This window comes from Chrysemys picta, chromosome 7 (genome assembly GCF_011386835.1).
Source record: "Chrysemys picta bellii isolate R12L10 chromosome 7, ASM1138683v2, whole genome shotgun sequence".
Classification (NCBI taxonomy): Eukaryota; Metazoa; Chordata; order Testudines; family Emydidae; genus Chrysemys; species Chrysemys picta.
This window is the reverse complement of record NC_088797.1, coordinates 37,514,407-37,539,480: the sequence shown is the minus strand read 5'-3', so window position 1 is coordinate 37,539,480 and position 25,074 is coordinate 37,514,407. Positions and strand designations below refer to the sequence as shown.

Here is a 25,074-nt window from a genome sequence, read left to right as displayed (position 1 = left end):
GCAGCCCTGGGCTTGGCTGTGGCGGGGCTCAGAGCTCCTCTGGGCAACCTAGGCTCAGGCCTCAGCACCAGCCGGCCGGGCCTCCTCCGGACTGCTCTGGGTGCTGGCGGGGCAGCTGGGATTCGGGGCTGTGCTAACGGTTGGCGAGAGCAGGGGAGTCGAAGGGCGAGAGTGGGGGCAGCGTCTCGGGTGGAAGGGGGGGCTAGCTTCCTCGAACGGGGGGTATGCGCTTCCCATGATGTATGATAAAGTGTTAACAGAACATGCAGGACACGGATGTCCAGTGACCTCGGTAAATATAGACCGTGTGGGGTTTAGAAAGACTTCATATTGTACTGTGCTAGAGATAGAAATACAGATTTTATGCGAAACATCTTGTTTTCCCAAATCCTTTCTAACAAAGAGGTGATCATATGCGTTTTATGTATAACTTTGAAATTAATATTGTATGTCTCTTAAGCTTCTTCTATCACAGAAGAAAACTTCTGGGATGAACTAATAGCAGTAATAATGGTACAGTCTTGCCCTTGTCATATTCTAAGTTATCTGCTACCTGCCTTCTTGTTTATTAGGCCCAACAATGTTTGGAAAAGTTTTTGGAAAATACAAAGGGAAAATGATAAATACGGAATAGCATCACATTATGGGAGGCAGTGTTGAGCAGGAGGCTGAGTTCGGACACTGGAGTTCTATCTTCTGCTCTACTGGTGACTCACTGCATGATGCTGGATAAATCACTTCACCTTTCTGTGCCTTAGGAAAAGCATGTAAATTTGGTACTTGCCTCAATGTTTTGAGGCTTAATTATTATTTGTAGATTTTCAGCAGTGAGATAGACACTTTACAGAGGTATATGAAGATAAGGTCTCTGCCCTTTAGAGTTTAAGTAGACAATATGCAGACAAGGGAGTGGGACGATTTTAAAACAAAATTAATGTTAGTGCAGGGTGAAGTTAAGCATGTGCTTGATTCACTCTCCGATTTTTACAGTTTCTGTTTTTTAACACACACGTTAATTTCTGAAAGTTAACATGGTGTGATGCCAGGCCAGGGTTTATAGGTGTCCTGGAGAAAGGTGTGTTTTCAAAGTTCACTTATTCTGCTGAGATTTTTGATGACAGTCTGTCTGCCACTTTGCATTGCTCTCTATTTAAGAAACCAAAACATCTTACTTAAAATAAATTGCCTGAAGGTTTGTCATTCATCATACAATAGCTTGTATATATGCAATTGTTTTGACTATATGGTGTATAACTAGTATAAACTGTAAATTCCCTGTTTCTCCATCCTTGTTATGTGCATCACTGGAGTACATTGTCAGCGCTCACCAAAGGATAAATAATAATGTCTATACACTAACTGGTATTACACTGGGAAAATTTCATATATATTTGGTATATTACAAATTTTGAGAGATGATGGTTTTATCCTTCCGTAGTGTGTTCCAACTCAGCTGCTGAAAATTTGAAAGCTGAAACCTTTTGAATGATTATTTGCAAATATGAGATCAAAGATGAAATTTTGATCTAGAAGTCCTAAGTAAACTCCAAACATAAGCTGGTACATGGGCAAGCACTTATACCTAGCAGAGGTGGCGGGTGCTTTACAAATGAATGTAATAATAAGAAGTATGTGCCAGTGCTTCAGTCATCCCGGCCCAGATTTCTAGAATTATGTGGGAACATAACTGCATATATACATGCTCAATTAAAGATCCACCTGGCCCTTTGGCCACACAAATACTATGACTGTATGGATAACTCTGGTAATTGCAAGCACATATTATGCACATGCATAATTCTTAACATCTGGATCCTAGTGTACCATGAAGGGTCGGATCAACAGAGCCACAAGGGGAGTATATTGGAGGGCGCTACCACTCCTCATTTTAAGTCACTTGTCACCTTTCTTTCACCATTTATTTCAGCATTATCACAAATATAGATTGGGGGAAATCCCAAAATAATGTATAAAATCAAGAAAAACAGTCTTCCCCCCCCCCCCAAGTCACAGAAATTAGAAATGGAAAAAACTAGTTAGATTCTTCATCTCACCTGACCCTTCTCCCCCAGGACCAGTGCAGGGCACAATCGTGAACATATCAGATATTTAACAGATACAACACTTGATTGTAGCCAAAAGGCTAAAAAGTAGGGTTGTCAAGTGATTACAAAAAGTAATCGCGATTAATCACACTGTTAATAATAGAATAACATTTATTTAATTATTTTTGGGTGTTTTCTACATTTACAAATATATTGATTTGAATTACAACACAGAATACAAAGTGTACAGTGCTCACTTTATATTTATTTTTGATTACAAATATTTGCACTGTAAAAAAACAAAAGAAATAGTATTTTTTGAATTCACCTAATACAAGGACGGTAGTGCAATCTCTTTATCTTGAAAGTTGAACTTACAAATGTAGAATTATATACAAAAAAACTGCATTCAAAAATAAAACAGTGTGAAATTTTAGATCCTGCAAGTCCACTCAGTCCTACTTCTTGTTTAGCCAATCGCTTCAGCCTCCTCTTATTTGCAGGAGATAATGCTGCCCACTTCTTGTTTACATCACCTGAAAGTGAGAACAGGTGTTCTCCTGGCACTGTTGTACCCGGCGTTGCAAGTTGCCAGTTGCGCTAAAGATTCATATGTCCCTTCATGCTTCAGCCATTCCAGGGGACATGCGTCCAAAGCAGGGCGGGCTGATGCATGTTCATTTTCATTATCTGAGTCAGATGCCACAGCAGAAGGTTGATTTTCTTTTTTGGTGGTTTGGGTTCCATAGTTTCTGCATCGGAGTATTGCTCTTTTAAGACTTCTGAAAGCATGTTCCACACCTTATCCCTCTCAGATTTTGGAAGGCACTTCAGATTCTTAAACCTTGGGTCGAGTGCTATAGCTATCTTTAAAAATCTCACATTGGTACTTTCGTGTTTTGTGAAATCTGTAGTGAAAGTGTTCTTAAAATGAACAACACTTGCTGGGTCATCATCCGAGAGTCCTATAACATGAAATATATGGCAGAATGCAGGTAAAACAGAGCAGGGGACATATAATTCTCCCCCAAGGAGTTCAGTCACAAATTTAATTAACGTATTATTTTTTTAATGAGCATCATCGGCATGAAAGCATGTCCTCTGGAATGGTGGCCAAAGCATGAAGGGGCATATGAATGTTGAGCATATCTGACATGTAAATACCTTGCAATGCTGGCTACAAAAGTGCCATGCCTATTCTCACTTTCTGGTGACATTGTAAATAAGGAGAGGGCAGCATTATCTTCTGTAAATGTAAACAAACTTGTGTCTCTTAGCTATTGGTTGAACAAGAAGTAGGACTGAGTGGACTTGTAGGTGCTGAAGTTTTACAGTATTTTGTTTTTGAGTGCAGTTATGTAACAAAAAAAAAATCTACATTTGTAAGTTTCATTTTCATGACAAAGAGATTGCACTACAGTACTTGTATGAGCTGAATTGAAAAATACTATTTTTTTTGTTTATCATTTTTACAGTGCAAATATTTATAATAAAAAATAATATACACTTTGATTTCAATTATAACACAGAATACAATATTTATGAAAATGTAGAAAAACATCCGAAATATTTAATACATTTCAATTGGTATTCTGATGTTTAACAGTGTGATTAAAATTGAGATTAATTTTTTACATCGCAATTACTTTTTTTGAGTTAATCGTGTGAGTTAACTGCGATTAATCGACAGCCCTACTAAAAAGTAACTTGTTGCATCAATCTCAAAATGTAAAATATTAAGATCTGCAGGGAACTCTGACTTATTCTGCCAGAGGGCTTGTATGTTGGCTCACAGGGCAGACCTGACTGTAGTCCATCTACAAGGGTACTACTTAAAGGGAAAACTGTTCTGAATTTTGCTATGGAACAGATGAAAATAGCAATACCGCCACTAAAAAGGCCCCAAATCTGTCAGAAAAAAGGGTGTTGTACCTATGCAAAACCATTCTCTCTTTCCCTGCAAAACCTATGTGAACACCGCACTGTTGGGAATCCTTAGGTTTTGCAGGCATGGCTAGCCAGACAAGGGGCACAATCAGAGTTCAGACCACAGCATCACCTGTCAAACTGGCCACAGCATCCCTGGTCTCACTTTATCATTCTGTAAAATATGTAGAGTTGTACTTGCCTATGCCACAAAGCTTAATTGATTAATTTTAGTGAAATTCTTTGAAATATCCAGATGAAGAGTCACCACAGAAATACAAATTGCCACATTGTAACAGCAGTCACTTATTTTAAATGGGTGGCTAACCCTACTCATCAATCAGAACACAGATTCTAACATAAGAATTCAATAGCAATCTTCAAACAGGACTATTTAATATAATCACAAATTAAATCTCAAGCAAAATAAAAACCACCATAAAATGCTCCACATGTTGTCCCCCTAAGGTGTTAAAAATACCCTAATATATTTATTCAGGACCTTAAGACAAGTTGTAGTTAAATTTTAAATACACCTCTACCCCGATATAATGCAACCCGATATAACACTAATTTGGATATAACGCGGTAAAGCAGTGCTCCCGGGGGGCGGGGCTGCGCACTCCGGTGGATCAAAGCAAGTTCGATACAACACGGTTTCACCTATAATGCAGTAAGATTTTTTGGCCCCCGAGGACAGCGTTATATCGAGGTAGAGGTGTACATGAATACCCATTTAAAAAATAATTAGTCTACAGAATGCTAGACCTGAAGAAGAGGTCTGTGTAGCTCAAAAGCTTGTCTCTTTCATCAACAGCAATTGGTCCAATTAAAGATATTACCTCACTCACCTCCTCTCTCTACACAGGGGTTCTCAAACTGGGGGTCAGGACCCCTCGGGGGGTCGTGAAGTCTCAGCTTTTACCCCAATCCCGCTTTGCCTCCAGCATCTATAATGACGTTAAATATATTTAAAAGTGTTTTTAATTTAAAAGGGGGAGGTCGCACTCACAGACCTGCTATGTGAAAGGGGTCACCAGTACAAAAGTTTGAGAATCCCTGCTCTACAGAATATTAACTAGACATCGAAACTTCCAGTGCCTTTGCCTGAATCAGCATCTCATTCCCTATTCTGAGCAGTGACTTATTTAAGTAGTGTTCGTTGTTTTTCTTTCAGGCTCTGCTGACCATTACTGAAGTACATCTATTTCTCATCAGCTAGCTCACAATCAATCCAATCTAGCAGCCTTACTCCCACCAGCTGTAATTTTTGTCATGCCTCATAAACTAAGCAGGGTTCAGCTAATTCTGTAGGTGGACAGGAGACTCTGGAGTAGACCAATGGGACTGTAGGAGTTGGATGTTGATTTAGTAACTAATCCTTCTTCTCAATCAGTATTGAAGCAGTGCTCCAGCCAGGACTCAACTGGCCGTTGGAAAGGGGAGCATGAGGACATAAAGTCCCTGCTAGACCGAACAGTAATTCATACACACGTACTATTTCTACAGGTACTATTTAGGCAAATAACGGGCTGTGTTTTGTGCCTTGTCACTGCCGCAGGCAGCAGGGCATATTGAAAGGCATTAAAGAGACCTGGTGCTGGTCACATCTAGTGACAGTCTGTCCCTGTAATATACTGTGTTGCACAAGGCCCCCCTGGTATGCCCTGGTGTTATTACTATTATTCGTTTCTTGTTTCCATTTCCGCCCACAGTGTGCTAAGCCCTGCACAGGCACAAAAGAAGGCACTAGGCATGGTCCCTCCTTTGAAGTGCACGAGGCTGTGCCCTGCTGAGGCCTCGTCCTGCCCTCTGCTGCGGTGGGTGATGGCCATGGCGTTCCTGGCACTACCCAGGCATTCCTCGTGCTGCATCCTAGTGATACCTGCAGTGTACCCCATGCCCCAATGATGCCTGTGTCGTTCCGCGCCTCGCATCCCCCATGCCACCTCCCCAGGCCCGTGGGGTTCCCCGCTTCGCATCCCCGGTGCCATCTCCCCACGCCGCAGGGACGCCCTGCGGTTCCCCGGGTGAGCCGGTCAGCCCGCCTCTGCCCCGAGCTCCCAGCCAGGCTCTCGCTCTCCGCTAGCAACTTCTGCGGCCACCTCGCCTCGCCGCGGATCCGTGCGCTCTGGGCTGGGCACGGCTTGGCTCGGGCGCCGAGCGGAACGGGGACTCTTTGGCGAGGCGGAGGGAGACGGGACACGCGAGCCCCGGGTTCCAGAGCGTGGAACCCTCTGTTGCCAGCGGCAGGCTGCGGGGAGCCGGGGCAGGGGTGGCCGCGCCCGCCGCTCCGGTTCCCGGGGCAGGGAAAGGTGCGTTCCCCGCGGCGCAGCGCAGCGCTGGCTCGGGCGCAGCTAGGAGTGCGGAGCCCCCTGGCCGTTTGCAGGGAAGGAGCCCGGGGAACCGGAGCGCTCCCTCCTCGTCTGGGTGCTGCGCGGGCAGGGGGCAGCTCTGACATGCGGATATATGAATAATATGTGCTTGCAATTACCAGTCTTAGGGTGACCAGACAGCAAGTGTGAAAAATCGGGATGGGGGGGGTAATAGGAGCCTATATAAGAAAAAGACCCCCAAATCGGGACTGTCCCTATAAAATCGGTCTGGATGCAAAGTTTAAAGAGGCAGGTTAGAAGAGAGAGGCTGTGTTTGGGGGGGGGTATCCATGTATGTGCAGTCCCGGGTCCACTGAGACCCGGGTTCTCCTGATAACCCCGGTGTGCTCTCTGCTGCTGCCTGCCGGTCTCCCGGAGAGCACCGCAAGCCCTCCGCAGCTACTTACCCCAGGAACACAAGCAGCTGCCTGGGGGCAAGAATTGCAGCTGCTTCCTAATGGACTCCCTGTTTAAAAAAGGCACATTCTCGCTGGTACCGTGGGAGGGTGGTGGCTTTCCCTCTGTTACCGCCATGGCAATACCAGGGGTTACTGTGCTAGGCTCCAAGCATGTGCCTACGTGATTGCAGGATCAGGGCCGTCTGATTTATATGTGGGTTGGGGAAGTGGGGAAGTTATTTTAATCTCTCTTCCCCTGCCTCTATTCATCCTCTCCCATGAAAAAAATCTCTCTTCCCTTTAAAAATTCGGTAGCTTACTAGCTACCAGCTGAACACATTTTCCCTTTGTGTTTCTTCTGTGCTTCGCTTTATTATTTGCCAAGTATGTTGACTTGCTGTTTGCCTTGGTCTGCTGCTTGGAGACCTTTGTGTGGCTTCTCCCTGCCTCCAGGAATTAATCCCTGGATATTATATGTGTGGGTTTAAAAGCATTCCTGAGAGAGAAGTAACAGGTTTTTCTGCCGCCCCTAAACTCCTCTTCCCCACCACTGCATGGGCACTGGCAGAGGTGACTGCTCACTCCTGGTATACAGCGGCAATGGAATAAGGACTTGTCCTTTTCTACTCTGCAGCCAGAGAATCAAGGTGCTGGTGACTGGGCTGTAGGATGGCATTGCAAAAGCAAAAGGAGGATGTCTCTGGAGAGCTGACAGAACCTTTTGCCCAGGATTCAAAGACAAAGATGGTGGAGGAAGAGGAAGAAGCAGTGGTGGAAGTGGAGTTGGAGGCCCTTGGCTCTGAAAGCAGCTTTGAAACTGAAACCCCGGATGTACTTGGGGACGGTGGCCACCCCACCCCTGAGGACGAAGACAGCAGGCCCTTGTTCTTTGAGAAGAACCTGGAGCAACTTGACACCTCACACACAGTAATGTGTACATTCTCAATTTCACTAGCTGTGCCAATGGCTGCAGGTAGGTACCAGACATGACCCCTCCTGTTCCTTTAACCCTTGTGGCTCATCTCCAGACCCAAATGGGATTGGGAAGCAAACTGCAGAAAGGATGTTGGCTCATTTATATCCCTTCTAGCTGTAGTTATGGGTGGGTCTCCTCGCCCTTGTAATACTATCATGGGGTCCTGTTGACTTTGCTAATTTTATAGTATTATATAGAAGATGCTCAAAGGAATGGTTATGTACCATTAGATTCAGTTTCAGGCTTAGGTCATAGTGACTGAAAACCTATACCATTTGATAGCTCTTCAGTAGCCAGTGTTATTCAAGTTGATGGTCTTAGTCAGTCTTTGCAAAAACAATCATTGTAATTGATTCCTGTGTTTATAATCTGCCTAGCGTGGCCAAGAGGTGACTGGCTATGGAGGTTAAATTCCTTTCCTTTAGCTCTAAACGTGGTCTCCTTAGATCAGGACTAAGGCTCATGTGATGTGTCAGTATAGGGTAGCTGGGGCAGCTGCTGCTGTGCTGTACTTTGTCTGTCTATGTGTTTATTTTCCAGTGAAGCACCTTTTCAGGCATTCCCAGTCCTGCAAGTGCTAATCTTTATTCATTGTGAGCTGTCCCATTGAATTCCATTGTAATTTAAGGGAAAGGTGGGTTAGGTACTATATCTAACTTAGGTATAAATATTTAATGCACCTGCTACCATAGTATCTATGTGCGGATGTTCCCAATCAATATGTTTTTACTATAGATTTAAAATTCTCTATTGTCTGGAAAATTCTCATTTTTTGTCCTTTGTTTATTTGACAGATCTTTGTCTCCCCTCAAGTGTATATAATGAACATTATTACTTTCAGGATCTTTTCTTACCTATTCTCCAGCATTACCGATTCTTATACAACTGTGGGAATGACAATATTTAGTTAGGATACGGATTACTTTTTGTTTAATACTGATACTGTTTCTTTTTTCATGCATCATGTGTAATCAGATTAATTTATTATTCATTAAAATGATTCGACAGGATTGTTAGATGCCAGACAGTTCCGCGTTTACAACTAATACGTGCATCAGCACTAAAAACCAGGAAAATATATTTCCAGTGGACTTTTAACAGTTTCCTGTATGCATCTTTCACTGTGAAGGCTAGAGGTTTATGCAAGCAATCATTTGGATTATAGTATGAATATATGTGGGACAAAACCAGTATCTGTAAGGGAGATTCTGTCGTAACTTCATCTAGTTACAGGTCAAGAACATGTGTAGCCATTAATTTTGTACGATTTTAAAGTAGAACTAAGAATTGGTGCTGGGCTTTACTCAAGAGGTTCTGAACGTCATTGAACCTGTTGGCAAACCTGGACTGAGTTTGTAGTTTGTAATGAAAACTGAAACTAAGCAAAAAACTCAAGTGATAAATTTGATGTTATGTGCAACTTAGTGGAGATGAAGACTACATTATGGGCCTGATTCTGAAGCCACATGTGGAACTCTTCTTGACAGCATTGGGCAATTCTGTACAGAGAGAGGCTGCAGGATTAGCCCAGATTGGGGGCGGGGGAAAGCATTTTCCCTCTCAAACGTCCGTTAGTTATAAACCAAGGACTAAAGGGCTGGATCTGCGTTATACATTTTTCTATTGTAGAGAAACTCCAGATGGCTGAATAGAAATGCTAAAGTGAATCTGGCCAGCTAATATTGGTTGATATGATATGATTCTATGAACCATATATTCCTCAGCTGATGTGAATCAGTGCAGCTTTGTTGAGGTCAGTGGAGCTATGTTGTTTTACACCATCTGAAGACCTGATCCAGTAATCTTAAAACAATATTTGGGATGGGAGGAGAGAGAAAAACCTGTATTTTAAACTGTGAGGGCAGATCTGTAGAAAAAGTTCAAAGGATCAGAAACAACATCATGTTTAAGGAATATTGAAAAGAACATAAAATAAGGAGACAGCAGAACTAGGGCTATCAAATTATTAAAAAAATAAGAGATTAATCGCACTGTTAAACAATAATATAATATCATTTATTTAAATATTTTGGATGTTTTCTACATTCTGCACTGTTTTGAATTGTTTTTGAGCAGAACCCATCATCCGCATGGAAGCATGTTTTCTGGAATGGTGGCCAAAGGATGAAGGGGCATATGAATGTTTAGCATTTCTGGCACATAAATACCTTGCAATGCTGTCTACAAAAGTGCCATTCGAATGCCTGTTCTCACTTTCAGGTGACATTGTGAATAAGAAGCGCTCAGCATTATCTCTCGTAAATGTAAGCAAACTTGTTTGTTTTAATGATTGGTTGAACAAGAAGTAGGACTGAGTGGACTTGTAGGCTCTAAAGTTTTACATTGTTTTGGTTTTGAGTGCAGTTATGTAACAAAAAAACCCTTTTGTAAGTTGCACTTTCTCTATAAAGAGATTGCACTACAGTTAACTTGTATGAGGTGAACTAAAAAATACTATTTCTTTTGTTTTTTTACAGTGCAAACATTTGTAATAAAAAATAACATAAAGTGAGTACTGTACATTTTGTATTCTGTGTTGTAATTGAAATCAATATATTTGAAAATGTAGAAAAACATCCAAAAATATTTCTAATTTCAATTGGTATTCTGTTATTGTTGAACAGTGTGATTAAAACTGTGATTAATCGTGATTAATCTTTTTAACTAAATTAATTTGTTTTGAATATATCACTTGAGTTAACAACGATTAATTGGAAGCCATAGCTCAGCAATGTCCTGTGGAAGGCTACTAGCAAACATTTGTTCATTGTGTCTTTGGTTTTACTATTATTTGTGATATTGTGTTCATTGGAAATTTGGGATGTTTGTCCTGTGGATTGAGCAGGACTAGGCTTAAATCTAGTAAAGCTCTTTCACCAGTAACTATCTATTTGACAAGCACATCTTTTTATCTGGTTTCTTTTCTTTATTTAAAAAGACCTGAAGTTTTAACTGATAGGTTTTTTGTTTCCTTTATTATTTATGAGCTATATTATCAAAAATATAATCAATTACTAATCTAGGAATAGTGTTATTAGAGGCAAATCTAGCCCCTGGGCCCATGGGCAACTTTGCAACAGAACTGGTGTGGTTCTGATGTTAAATAGGGGTATCTGGATGTGGCAGGAGTGTACTTAGGAGTTGTGTAGTAAAGAGTCCTGATTCTTCCATGCAAGCTGTCTGCGTAGCATAGGGTCATAGGTGGTGGGGAGTTGCAGGGCTGTAGGATCTGTTGCTGTGCTGAGCTTGACAACATCTGAAACTTTCTAAATCCATATAAATATTTTTCCTAGGTCCAAAGCATAGGCCATCCAATTTAACTGACAGGCAGAGAAAAAAGTCTAATGTTGGGAAAGATGCAGCAGCTATTCCAAAAATGCGGCGTTACTACCACATTGAGTACTTCCTTCTACCAGACGATGTTGAGCCTAGGAAACTTGATTTGGCGTTATTTGGTGTGGTGGCCAAGCTGTTTGTGGAATGTGAATCCAAGGTAAATAGTATGATGTTTATAATTTTGGGAATAACTAGTTTTTATTTACTATGACCTCTATTTGGCATAAGAGATATTTCTGAAATATTTATGCAAGAGTGGCTGTCGTACCAGTTTAAAACTGAACAGTCCTGTACTTCATGTAGTGGAGCAATGGAGAATGCTTCCAAATGTGATGTAGGTGAGTCATGCTCATACTTTTATTAGCACTACTTGGGCCTTGTCTACACGCACAAGTTATTTAACTCGACCACTATGGACTTAATTGTATCGAAATAAAGGTGCTTATATCAGTATAGCTGATTCCCATACAAGACAGGTGAATAAGCTATACTGATTTAAGGCATCTTTATAACGGTATAAATGCTTCTGCATTGGGGTTGTACTGGAATAACTATTTCGGTAAAGAGATCACCCCTGTAACTGAAGTAGTTATGCCACTACAAAATTTGTGTGTAGACAAGGTTTGAGATTTGTGCTTTATATTCTTTACAACATTTTGAAAGTTTATACCTTTATAAGAAGACTGCATATGTGTTTTAAGTGATTTTTCTTACAAAATAGTAGATTCAGTTTTGGAAAAGCTAAATTATATTCCTAGTAGCTTCCTAAGAAATTTCCTAATAATATCGCATGTTTTTATAGGTTCAGTCTATACTAATGTAGAAACACTTTCTATTGAAGAATTGTTTGAATCAAAGCTCCAAAATGAGTATAGAGAGATGCACAACTTAAGTACACATGGAATTAATTTGGTACATATTTTAATGAGGATGCATTTGTAACACGTTTTTGATCCAAAGCATCATAAAGCATTTCACAAACTATTGGTTCAGTTATGCAGGTTGTTGAGCATCCTCAACTCCCAATAACTTCTGTGAGAGTTGACACATAAATGAGAGAAATAAATAAAATATTTTGAATATAACCTTTGAAAGTGTAATTAATCATTTATTTTTCCTTCTAATCTCTCAACATGAATGGTTTAATTTGCAGATTTTTTTTTTGAAGTAAAATAGGGAATGTAGCCATAGTTGGCTGAAAATCTTAACTTCAGAGTTTTGTGTTCAAAAAGGTTCATTTTTTAAATAATTGAATTGAGGGGAAAACATGCTTGTTATGATAATATGAATAGGACATGTATTGTAGCATAAAGGGGGACCTCCGCCCCCCATTTATCTTCCCCCTTATTTGTAAAGTGGGTTGTTATCTAAATTAAAAAAAAGAGAGAGAGAGAAAGAACTTGGTCCTATTTTTTTCTGCATGTGCTTTTATATTTTCAGTTAAAGACAGATACCTTTTGGGGTTTTTTGTTGTTATCTGCTGAAATGTTTTTGTTGTTTCCTCTAGGGCTTAAACTTGCTTTTGCCCTGTCATTATTATTGGTTTTTTTTTTCAAAAGGCCAAAAAACGTAGTACTGTAATTTGTATATTCCATACTTAGAATTCTCATAAAGCTATAGCACAGAAGTGGTGCCGTAAGTCGGAAGAGTGAATTTAGTCCCTCTCTTTTTGTCAAGGGGCAAAACTTTCAAAAGTGCTTAAATTACTTAGGCTCCAGTGGCCCTAGTCCTCAAAGGTATTTAGGGCCTAACTACCTTTAAGGATCTGGGCTGTAAATCACTTGGGTGCTTTTGAAAATTTTACCCAAGATTAATAATGAAAATAGAACATCTCTCTAGATGACGTTTATAAATTAATAGTGACAGACTACTATTAAGCAGAGTTAGATGGGTATTCTTTAATACCTTTATCTTGGTTTAAAGGGACTGAACATCGAGTTATTTAAAAATAAATCAATCCCAGGAACAGTTTTAAAACCTAAGTGTAGTTTTGGCCTGAAGGATATGAGAGAGACCACATCATTAGTAAAGGACTTATCCAACTCCTCATATGCCACTGACTATAGTGAGCGGAGGTCAAATCTTTCTGATCTAAGTCTTTCTTAGACAGCCAATGTTCACTAGGATCACTGTCCATTGAGGGACTGCTATACTTATCCTACCCAAAAAGGTACTTTTCAAATTATCCCCTAATACCAATGTGCACTGTTTCTAGTTGTGACATTTTCACCAACTCCTTCAGAACACTTGCTACTGGAGTGATACTTTTTGAGTATTGACAGTCCAGTGTTAGCTAACTCACTAGTACACAGCTGTTGCTGTATTACTCCAGTAATTCTGTAGTGAAAATTACAGCTATGCTTCAGGAAGTGCAGAAAGAAATGGGGCAAGAACACTGAGCAACTTCAGTCTTTGGCACAGTTCACTGAGCTTCCTTTTGCTTCAGGAGCACAACTTAATAAGGGCCATCTTGGAAAATTAAATTAAAATTGCTTCCAGGTGAAGGGCATAGTTGAATAATGTGGATGAAAGTCTGTTTGCTGCCCAGAAACCACTGCCCTTTAATTTGACAATGAATCCTGCCCTGCCCACCTATCAGTGATCAACACTGAACAGGGCCTGAAACTTTAGGGTATTAATGTTGATGTTCTCCTAATCCTTTTGATAAGATGGTCTTTTCATACTGCCTTTGGTACCCACAGACCCAACTGGAGCAGTCTGTCCATACATTGCATGGATTCTCAAGTGTGTACTGTCAAAATGGTGGTACGCCTCTACCCCGATACAACGCTGTCCTCGGGAGCCAAAAAATCTTACCGCGTTATAGGTGAAACCGCATTATACCGAACTTGCTTTGATCCGCCAGAGTGCACAGCCCCGCCCCCCCCGGAGCGCAGCTTTACCACGTTATATCCGAATTCGTGTTATAACGGGTCGCGTTATATCGGGGTAGAGGTGTATATAAACTTCTGCATTCCTTAAAGAGTGCAACTGAGTGAATTTGTGGTTGCTGATTTTTTCTAAATCATTGTTGATGGTATGTCTGGCAATATATAATAAAAATAGATAAATTACATATGCAGTTAAAATGTGCTCTCTCTCTCTCTCTATATATATATATATGAATAATAGAAAGGTATATTAGCTTGAGAGAGTGCAGTTAAGATACTTTCATTTTGTCATTTCACTTTTCCATTTCTTTTCCTTCCTGTTTTTGCCATCCTTTCCCTTTTTCTTTTTCTGTCAGCCATCGACTGCACAGGTTCAAGCAGAGCGCTACAGGCAGAAACGGCCGACAACAATAATTTCCTCAGTGAGTGGATATAAAACTGTAGGAGAGTTTTAGAGATGGAGAATTGTAGACCCTGGATGCCTTTTTAAATGTATTATTTGATTAATGTGTGACCTGATGCTCACTCATTGCATTCCATATAAACCGTGCACTAAACGAGGCAGGAGTGTTCATAATCTCAGCCTCCCTCACCATTCAGCCTACCCACTGATTGAAATAGTGGGTCTGACATAATCTCAGATTAAGAGAGAGAGAAAGGAGGTGCGGTAATACCTTTTGTTGGACCAACCTCTGTTAGTGGAAGGGATACGCTTTCCAGCTTTACAGAGCCCTTCCTCAGGACCTGAAACAAGTGATGTTAGGACCCGAGGAAGAGCTTTGTGAAGCTCAAAATCTTCTCTCTTTCACCAACAGAAGTTGGTCCAATAAAAGATGTTACCTCACTTGCCTTGTCTCTTGTATCCTAGGACCAACATGGCTACAGCAACACTGCAAACATACCATGAGTGTTGTATCCATGTTGGTTCCAGGATATAAGCGAGCAGCGGCACCGGAGGCAGCAAACAGGGCGGCTAACAGGGGAGTTTGAGAGGGAGTTCTCATTGGAGGAGAAGGTACCTGTATTTGCGTCTGTCCTTGTTGTTCGTGTGTGTTCCTGTGTGTTTGTAGGGGCCTGCAGGGGCTGGGGGCTGGGAAGGACGCCGAGCCCTGAGTAGGGGGCGGGGCTTGGCTGATTAGGGGACCCATAAAAGCGGCCTCCCAGCCAGGCAGCGGCACAGCTGCACAGCTGCGAGCAGCGGCACCGGAGGCAGCAAACAGGGCGGCTAACAGGGGAGTTTGCAGGGGGAGGTAAGGGGGAGGCAGGAGGGCGCGGTGTGTGCTCTGAGTACACAGGTGCGGTGGGCAGAGATTGCAGCAGCCATGAGCCAAGCAGCAGCAGCAGACAGAATGCAGATGGCCGCATGTGGAAGCTGTGGTATGTATATGGTCCTAGCAGGGGAGCCGGAACACAGGTATGTGTGTATGAAGTGTCGCCTGATAGTGTTACTGGAGGAAAAGATTAAGGGGCTGGAGATGCAGGTAGATACCCTGGTGGAGTTTAGGCGGGGGTTTGAGCAGCTGATGGAGGACAGGCAAGGGGGGACTGAAGGAGAATGCCCTATGGTGGAGGTAGAGGCAGAGGTAGAGGACGGTGAGAGGGGAATGGAAGGGAGAGAACATGGGAGGTGGAAGCATGTGACTGTGAGAAGCAGACCAAGGAAAAGAAGGGCCAGTGAGGGGGGAATAGAACTCAGGAATAGGTTCGAGTGTTTGGATAGCGAGGTGGAGGGGCAGCAGGTGGCGACTGAAGGTGGAAGGGTGAGGAAGAAGAGAAGAGCTGCTAGTCCAAGAGAGAGGGGGGAGGAGTTGATGGAGACAGCACCAATTCTGGGCCCCGTGAGGATTCAGGAAGGCATAAGGGAAGATAGGAATAGGCACAGGTCAGGACTAGAGGGATCGGAGACTAGATTACTAGATCGCACTGTTGCCAGGCGACGGCAGGTGTATGTAATTGGAGACTCTTTACTGAGGAGATTGGATAGGCCTGTGACCAGGGCGGACCCGGAGAACAGAAGGGTGTGCTGTCTACCGGGCGCAAGGATACGCGATGTGGACCTGCGATTGAAAAGGATCCTACAAGGAGCAGGTAAGAACCCCCTGATAATCCTTCATGTGGGAACGAATGATACGGCTAGGTTCTCGTTAGAGAGGATCAAGGGTGATTATGCCAGGCTGGGGAAGACGCTCAAGGAGATAGAGGCTCAGATTATCTTTAGTGGGATTCTGCCCGTTCCGAGGGAAGGGCAGCAAAGGGCTGATAGGATTGTGAGAATAAATAGTTGGCTAAGGGAGTGGTGCTATAAGGAGGGCTTTGGGATGTATGGCCACTGGGAGGCTTTCGGGGACAGACACCTGTTCTCGCGGGATGGGCTTCACCTGAGTAGGGAAGGAAATAGACTTCTGGGAGGGAGGCTGGCTCATCTTATCAAAAGAGCTTTAAACTAGCAAGTTTGGGGAGACGGTTGGGAGATGCACAGTTAATCTCCACGCCAGATTCCAGTATGGAGAAGGTGAGTAAAATGAGAGGAGAGATAGCTGTGGACATGAGATTGGACATAGGAAGGACAGGAGGGACAGACACTAGGAGGCCCGCAACATATAGTGCTACTAATGGGAGACGGGCTAAACGACATACATTAGGGTGTCTATACACCAATGCCAGAAGCCTAGGTAATAAAATGGAGGAATTGGAGCTCCTGGTCCAAGAGCTGAAACCAGATATCGTAGGAATAACGGAAACGTGGTGGAATGACAGTCACGACTGGAACACAGGTATGGAGGGGTATGCGCTGTTTAGGAAAGACCGGAACAGAGGTAAAGGTGGGGGGGTGGCATTGTATGTCAATAGTGAAATAAACTGTAAAGAAATAATAGTGGATGGATTAGACAACTCAGAGTCCGTCTGGGCAATACTCACAATGGGTAATAGGACTTCTAGAGCCTCTCCGGGGATAGTGCTTGGAGTGTGCTATAGACCGCCGGGATCGACCCAGGATATGGATAAGGAACTATTTAATGTGCTTAGAGAAGTAATTACTAATAGAAACTGTGTAATTATGGGGGACTTTAACTTCCCGGAAATAGATTGGGGAACAAACGCTAGTAGCAATAATAGGGCTCAGATGTTCCTAGATGTGCTTGATGATCAATTCCTCCATCAAGTGGTAGCTGAACCGACGAGGGGGGAGGCCATTTTAGATTTGATTCTGGTAAGTAGTGAGGACCTCGTTGAGGAGGTGGTAGTAGGGGACAATTTGGGCTCCAGTGATCATGAGCTAATTCGGTTTAAAATACAGGGAAGGAGTAACAGAATTAAGTCAAAGACTAGGGTTTATAATTTTAAAAAGGCCAATTTTAACAAATTAAGAGGACTGGTAAGGGAAGTGGATTGGGCAAACGTATTAATGGATTTAAAGGCAGAAGAAGCCTGGGATTACTTTAAGTTAAAGATGCATGAGCTGTCGGAGGCCTGTATTCCCAAAAGGGAAAAAGATTACCAAGCAAGAGATTTAGACCGAGCTGGATGAGCGACCGACTCAAAGGGGCGATTAGGAAAAAACAGAAAGCGTACAAAGAGTGGAAGAGGGGAGGGATCAGTAAGGAAATATACCAAAGTGAAGTCAGAGAATGTAGAGATAGAGTGAGAAAGGCCAAAGGCCGTGTAGAATTGGACCTAGCGAGGGGAATTAAAAGCAATAGTAAGAGGTTTTACAGCCACATAAACAGGAAGAAAGCAAAGAAAGAAGAAGTGGGACCGCTGAAGACTATTGCCGGAGAGGAGATTAAAGACAATCTAGGCATGGCGCAATATCTCAATGAATATTTTGCGTCAGTGTTTAATGAGGCCAATGAAGGGATTAGGGATACTAGCACCATTACAGAGGGGCGTTCGGGATGGGGGATTACCGTATCCGAGGTAGAAACAAAACTTGAACGCCTTAATGGGGCTAAGTCGGGAGGACCGGACGATCTTCATCCGAGAATATTGAAGGAATTGGCGCGGGAAATAGCAGGCCCGTTAGCGATAATATTTAATGAATCTGTAAACTCGGGGGTGGTCCCGTTAGACTGGAGAATAGCTAATGTGGTTCCTATTTTCAAAAAAGGGAAAAAAAGTGATCCGGGTAACTACAGGCCTGTTAGTTTAACATCTGTAGTGTGCAAGGTGTTAGAGAAAATTTTGAAGGAGAAATTAGTTGAGGACCTGGAGGGTAGTGGCAATTGCGATAATTTACAACATGGTTTTACGAAGGGCAGATCGTGCCAAACGAATCTGATCTCCTTCTTTGAGAAAGTAACGGATTTATTAGATAAGGGAAATGCGGTGGACCTAATATACCTGGATTTCAGTAAAGCGTTTGATACTGTACCCCATGAGGAATTATTGATTAAACTGAAAAACATGGGGATCGATTTGAAAATCCAGAGATGGATAAGGAATTGGTTAATGGGGAGAATGCAGCGGGTCGTATTGAAGGGTGAACTGTCAGGTTGGAGGGAGGTTACCAGTGGAGTTCCCCAAGGTTCGGTTTTGGGACCCATTTTATTTAATCTATTTATAACTGACCTCGGAACCGATTGCAGGAGTAGGCTGGTAAAGTTTGCGGATGATACGAAGGTGGGAGGCGTTGTAAATTCGGAAGAGGATAGGGATATCCTGCAGGGAGACTTGAATGAGCTTGTGAATTGGAGTGTCAGAAATAGGATGAAATTTAATAGTGAAAAGTGTAAGGTGATGCATTTGGGGATGACCAATAACAATTTTAGTTACAAGATGGGGACGCATTGGTTAGAAGTAACGGAAGAGGAGAAGGACCTAGGGGTCCTTGTAGACCGCAGGATGACTATGAGTCGACAGTGTGACGTGGCGGTGAAAAAAGCCAATGCTGTCTTGGGATGCATTAGGCGAGGTATATCTAGTAGGGATAAGGAGGTCCTGCTTCCGTTGTACAAGGCGCTGGTGAGACCTCAATTGGAGTACTGTGTGCAGTTCTGGTCTCCCATGTTTAAAAAAGATGAACTCAAACTGGAACGGGTGCAGAGAAGGGCCACTAGGATGATCAGAGGAATGGAAAACCTGTCGTATGAAAGGAGACTAGAGGAGCTTGGGTTGTTTAGTCTGACAAAGCGAAGGCTGAGGGGGGATATGATTGCTATCTTTAAATATATTAGAGGGATTAATACAAGGGAGGGAGATGAATTATTCCAGCTTAGTACTAACGTGGATACGAGAACGAATGGATATAAACTGGCCGTGGGGAAGTTCAGGCTTGAAATTAGACGAAGGTTTCTGACCGTCAGAGGGGTGAAATATTGGAACAGCCTTCCGAGGGAAACGGTGGGGGCGAGGGACTTGTCTGGCTTTAAGATTAAGTTAGATAAGTTTATGGAGGGAATGGTTTAATGGTAAAACATAGTTGTCAAGGAAAACCAAGCAATGGTAGGTAAATAGCATAATGGCTAAAAGGGGTCAGGATGGAGACTCTTGCCTATATGCTCGGGGTCTTACTGATCGCCATATTTGGGGTCGGGAAGGAATTTTCCTCCAGGGCAGATTGGCTGAGCCTCTGGAGGTTTTTCGCCTTCCTCCGCAGCATGGGGCAGGGATCTCTAGCAGGAGGGTCTCTGCCGATTGAGGTCACTAATAACAGGATTGGGGACTTCAGCAGCAGAGTCCAGGGAAGGGGCGGGGACGGTTTTATGGCCTGCAGCGTGCAGGGGGTCAGACCAGATGATCATAATGGTCCTTTCTGACCTTAAAGTCTATGAGTCTATGAGTCTATGAGTGTGGTAATGTCTTTTACTGGACCAATAAAAGATATTACCCCCCCCTTTTTTGTCTTTCCTTATGAAATTATCTTTTCAATTAAACATCCCACACTATTTCTAAATGTCCATCTGTTTGTTGCCAATGATTTGTAAGTTTTATCTCTTAACAGAAATCATTCTGCACGTACAAACGTTTTTAAACATGGAAAAATTACAAAATCTTATATGATTTTCATTGAATCATGCAAAGGCACATCAATGGGGCAGCCATTACGAACCTGGCATTTTTCAAGTTTCTTACACCTTTTAGTGAGGAACTCCATCACTTTAATGAAATAAAAGAGGGCAAAACTTCTTTAGGAGGAAAAACTGAATTTATTTTGGAGAACAGCGGAACTGTTTGTAGTGAAATTTTCAGGGGGAAAAAGAATTTGCCCCTTGATTAAAAACGGGTATGCTAAATTTTGATCCAAAAGTGTAATGCATTGGCAAAGTTATTCAAAAGAGAAAATGCACCTTTAGAGTGGAAATGTTTGGGTAACAATTAGTGTAGGGCTCAGTGCATATTTAACCTATAATAGTTTTAAAGCATCCTTTATACATATGTTTCCTATGCAGTCACAGTAGAAATGAGGATACTAGAGAATGTGAGGAGTGAGTGACTGAGGGCTTGGCTACACTTGTTAGTTAGTGCACAATAAAGGAGCCCCGTGCGCACTAGCTCACTCCCCGTCCACACTGGCAAGGCACGTAGAGGGCTCTGACTCCGCGGCTAGAGCGTTCCTGGTACTCTACCTCAGCGAGTGGAATAACGTTTGATGCACCCCTGCTAGAGCGCTGTGGCACCAGTGTGAACGGGGTGTTGCATTACTGCGCTGTGATCAGCCTCCGAAAACATCCCATAATCCCCTTAAGTCAAGTGGCCACCCTTGTCATTGTTTTGAATCACTGCAGGAATGTGGATATGGCCTTTGAAAGCTCTGTTTCTGACAGCCGGCTGCTTATCTGCTCCAAGACAAAGCAACCATTACTATGGAATGCTGTGTGTGAGAGAGAGAGGCAGAGGGGAGAGGGAGGTCTGCTGCTGTCTGAACTTACAAGACTGCATGCTGACATGCTCTCAGCCCCCCAAAAATCCACTCTCTCTCCCCCCACATACACGCAACACACTCCCTGTCACGTTGCAGTCACTTGCATGCTGGGATAGCTGCCCATAATGAACCACTCACAATGCCGCTGCAAGTGCCGCAAATATGGCCATGCCAGTGCACAAGCAGCTGTCAGTGTGGACAGACTGCAGCGCTTTCCCTACTGCACTCTCCGAAGGCGGGTTTAACTCACATCACTCTACATCTGCAAGTGTAGCCATGCCCTGAGAAAAGTAAGAGACAAAGTGGATGAGGTAATATCTTTTATTGGGTCAACTTCTGTTGGTAGAGGGAACAAGCTTTCCAGCTTCACAGAGCTCTTCCTTAGGTCTGGAGAAGCAGTGTCACAGCTAAATACAAAGTGGAACAGATTATTAAGATTAAGAGGTTCACACATGCCGTAGGAGACCACTTAAAATGAAGTGGGCACGTAACACCACTGCAGTTCTAGGATAAAGGACGGTTAGTAGGCTGCAGTGTGTGTTACAAATTGTTGTAATGAGCCATCAAACCAGTGTGTCTGTTAAGACCATGATTTTTAGTCTCCTACAGAGTTATGAATTTAAGTTCCCAGGCTCCTATTTTGAAGATGATGTGCAGGTTGCCTTTGAGGATGAGGACTGAAAGGCCAGATATGGAGTGATCACTTTGTGAAATGTGGTCATCCTCAGGTGATAAGGTGTTTTTGTCTCTTTATCATTGTTCTGTGTGAGTTCATCTGAGAACATAGTGATTGTCTGGTTTCACCCATATAGCTGTTTTGGGGGCATTTGATGCACTAGATCAGGTACACTCTATGTTGTGATAGGCATATGTTGGACCCATAGAGCAGTGGTCTCCAAACTTTTTTGATCACGCACCCCTATTAGTAAAAAAATTTTTGAGCACACACCCCCTGCCGTGTCGGCTCTACCATTTTTTCGAAAGCAAAAAAAAAAAAAAAAAAAGACGCTTGGATGAAGAGAGAGAAAAAAAAAAGTGCTCCTCCTGCCGCACACCCCCAAGGATCCTCTTGCGCACCCCACTTTGGAGACCACTGCCATAGAGCTTGAAAGGTGCATTGTGGAGGATATTGATCATCTGAGCAGTGGAGATATGTCTGCAGGTTTTGCATCTATTATTCTGGAAAGGTCAGATGCCTCATTGAATTGGTTTACCTTGGTCTGTGGGGAGCGAGCTTCTGATTGATGAGCTTGGCAAGGTTGGGGAGTTGTTTAAAGGCCAGAAGAGGGGTTTCCTGAGGAAGAGCTCTGTGAAGCTCAAAAGCTTGTCCCCACCAACAGTGATTAGTCCAATGAAAGATATTGTCTGCCCATCTTGTCTTTCTCATATCCTGGGACCAACATGGCTACAACAACACTGCAAACAGCAATCAGAAAAATAAGGAAGGTCAGATCCTTGTTTGTTGTAGGAAACCTAGAGGAAGTGTGTTTCAAGCAGTGTTTTGCAATGGGATGGGGAAAATCAATGAGATGGAGGGAGCTGAGCAGCAAAAAATCAGCCAGTGAAAAAGAAGTGAAGCTTAGGTTATGACATTCTCTCTATACAATAGGTGATGATATGACGGCTAGAAATATGTATCTGATATTTTGTATTAGGCCATTTAAGATCCTCTATAAATAACGAAGGATTGGGGGGTGCTGGAGGAAAGAGAGTGCTCAGGAACGATGTCCCAGAAGCCATGGCTAATTCACAGAAATGAAATTTGTTGTTCCAAGATCCTGTATCCCTTATTTACCAAAGTAGTCCCAGTGATTTCATTGGTTCAAGCTGTCTTGACAAATTAGCTACCACTTAAATTTCATATATAAAATCAAATTTCTGCTTTCAAATATGCATCTGAAAGGTTTTGAGGCTTTTTTTGGAAATAGATTTGGGACCAAATCCTGCTTACTCACCTGGGTAGGCTTATTAACTTTTCCCATGAGTAAGGGTTGCAGGCTTTACATTTTCACTTGGATTATGTAATGTCTTATTCATACAGTCGATGCAAAAAGGCCAACTTGTATCTTGCTTCTGTCAACTTTTCCTCTGTATTCCCAGCCCTTCTGATTGGCTGTCTGATTTCTTGCCCATTTCTTTAAGATTCAGGTTTTTTTTCCACCTCCTGGCCAGACAACACAAAGTTTTAAAGTCAATTGCATGTTGATAAAAGATGTCAGAGTTACATTCCTGGAAACCAAAGACACATGACATAGTATATTGTAGAATATAGGGTGGATTTTAGCACTTGTGCTTTCGTTTCATTTATACTATGTCAACATTTAAAAATGTATACATACAAACTTGTAGTATATCATTCAGTCTTCAATATATGTTCTTCCTCTTATTGGCAGTTTAACTTCTGTTCTGATCCCACATCTTTGCAAAATCAGAATTTGGTTTGATATAGCCATTTTGACTTAGTTCAGCAAAATGTGCTGCTGTGACAGTCAGCTGACACATAGACTCATAATTATGTACAAGATCTCTTTAAAAGATTCTGATAACCTCCAGCATGATCTAATTTTAATTTACACTTTAAGAACAATTTCATTAGTTTTTAGCACATATCTTTATTAATGTAGTTTGTTACCTCTATCCCAGCTGATGGCCAATTGTTCTCTGAGTGGGAAAAATTATATGGGGTGCTATATCGTGCTTTACTCCATTCTCTCTATCTACTGGCTGTATAATCCATGCCCCCCTGAATTAATCAAATGTTTTACTGCTCCCTGTGCACGTCTGGTGTTTTGTAATTCTAAGGCTCTTTAAAAATTCAATTAAAATATGGTCATTAATGGATCCTTTCCCCTGAATATCTGCAGCTAAATGGCAACAGAATGTTCATTGTGTGAATCTTTCTTCAGTACTTGTCACATTCATTAATGTTTTTCAACTCTGTGTTCTTCCTAGGTTGTGAAACCGTGGTTTGAAAATGACCAAATATGGGTGTCCTGGAACCACAGTATTAATATTCATGTTACTAACGAGTTTCTAATAAAACTGAGAGATCACAAAGTAACTCTGACAATATGGGATACCAAGGACAAAGTTTCTGCAAAAGCTAGGTTTAGTAAACCCAGGGTTCCTTTTTCGCAGGTAGAGGATTCAGATGCTATTGGTAAGTTAAGTATTAATTTAAATAGCCACAGTCCTTATAAAATGTATTGCGAGAAAGGAGGTTTAGCACAAACAAGAAAACAAAAGGATATTATTTTTAGTTTTAATACAGGATTACAGTAATTCATCATATTGCTAACGTATCACTTCTGTTTTCCATAACCAACTTGCGTGTGCCCACTGTTTAATAATTTTATTAGATGGTTATTTCAGATTCGTATAATGTGAACCCCATAAGAATGATTGCTATTTGTTCATATTTTAAGAAATCTTCAGGTTTGTCCCCAGTGAACTTAGAGGCAGATCTCTGAAATCGTGCCTGTGTAGAACTGCAGTTTCAGATTTATAATCTGAGTTTTTCTTTAAAAAAAAAAATTAGTGATCAGGCCCCTCCCCCAGGGAAGGAGTACTAATGTTTCAAAGTTGCACTCATTTCCTTTTCTCATTTTTATTCTAATAATAAAATAGCTGTATTTGCTCAGGAAAGCTCTTCCAGTTCCATGTATTTCAGTGGAATAAAAAATGCTGTCCTTATCTCCCCAGATATTTTTATGTATACATTTCAATTGCTGGCAAGTAGACTGCTCTGTGGATTTTTTTTTAAGTGAGTTGTCACTACCAAATAAAATATTTGAACAAATACTGAGAGTTCTGTCAGAATAAAGGATCTGTTAGTAAGGGTCTTTAATGAAGCTTTAGATTCCTATCTGTCAAAGCAATCCGAGCATGTAATTCTCATCTACCAGGAAATAGCAATTGTTGGGAGTGGAAACTCATGTGTTTAACTCAGTGTTTCCTGCTGATTCTTCTGGAGGGCATGAGAGTTTGGAGCCAGTCACTTATGCAGCAAGGTGAGGGCAAAAAGGGTGAGAGGCCAGAGGTTCCACCTCCCAATTCCATAAAGAATCTATGCCTAGAGGTCAATTTCTCTCATCTGTTCCCATGGCTTCTTGCCTCTCCGGCAGGACTAATCTGAACCTATGAACCTCAGCTGCCCCCTCAGTTTGTTATACAGCACAAAGAGTGAAAACCACTTATGCTAGCTACCTCTGCAGGTTTTGGAAGGAACCTTCTGGCCCTGCTTGACCTTTATCTCCAAACCCACA

At 42.2% G+C, this 25,074-nt stretch overlaps 1 protein-coding gene across 4 annotated transcripts in view; it reads left to right on the top strand.

Annotated features, from left to right (window-relative positions):
- Nucleotides 1–6,148: 6,148 nt before the first annotated feature.
- Nucleotides 6,149–25,074, top strand: part of CFAP92 (cilia and flagella associated protein 92 (putative)) — a 92,704-nt gene continuing 73,778 nt past the window's right edge. For 2 of the 4 annotated variants that reach the window (XM_042857426.2, XM_005309781.5), the window contains exons 1-5: nt 6,149–6,286; nt 7,379–7,717; nt 11,014–11,213; nt 14,304–14,369; nt 23,762–23,969. In XM_042857426.2, coding sequence (XP_042713360.2) covers nt 7,414–7,717; nt 11,014–11,213; nt 14,304–14,369; nt 23,762–23,969 — 778 coding nt within the window. In that variant the 5' untranslated portion in view covers nt 6,149–6,286; nt 7,379–7,413. Of the gene's footprint in view, nt 6,287–7,378; nt 7,718–9,868; nt 9,985–10,197; nt 10,229–11,013; nt 11,214–14,303; nt 14,370–23,761; nt 23,970–25,074 lie in introns of those variants that run through there. The other 2 variants (XM_042857427.2, XM_024111168.3) reach the window with 2 other exon arrangements.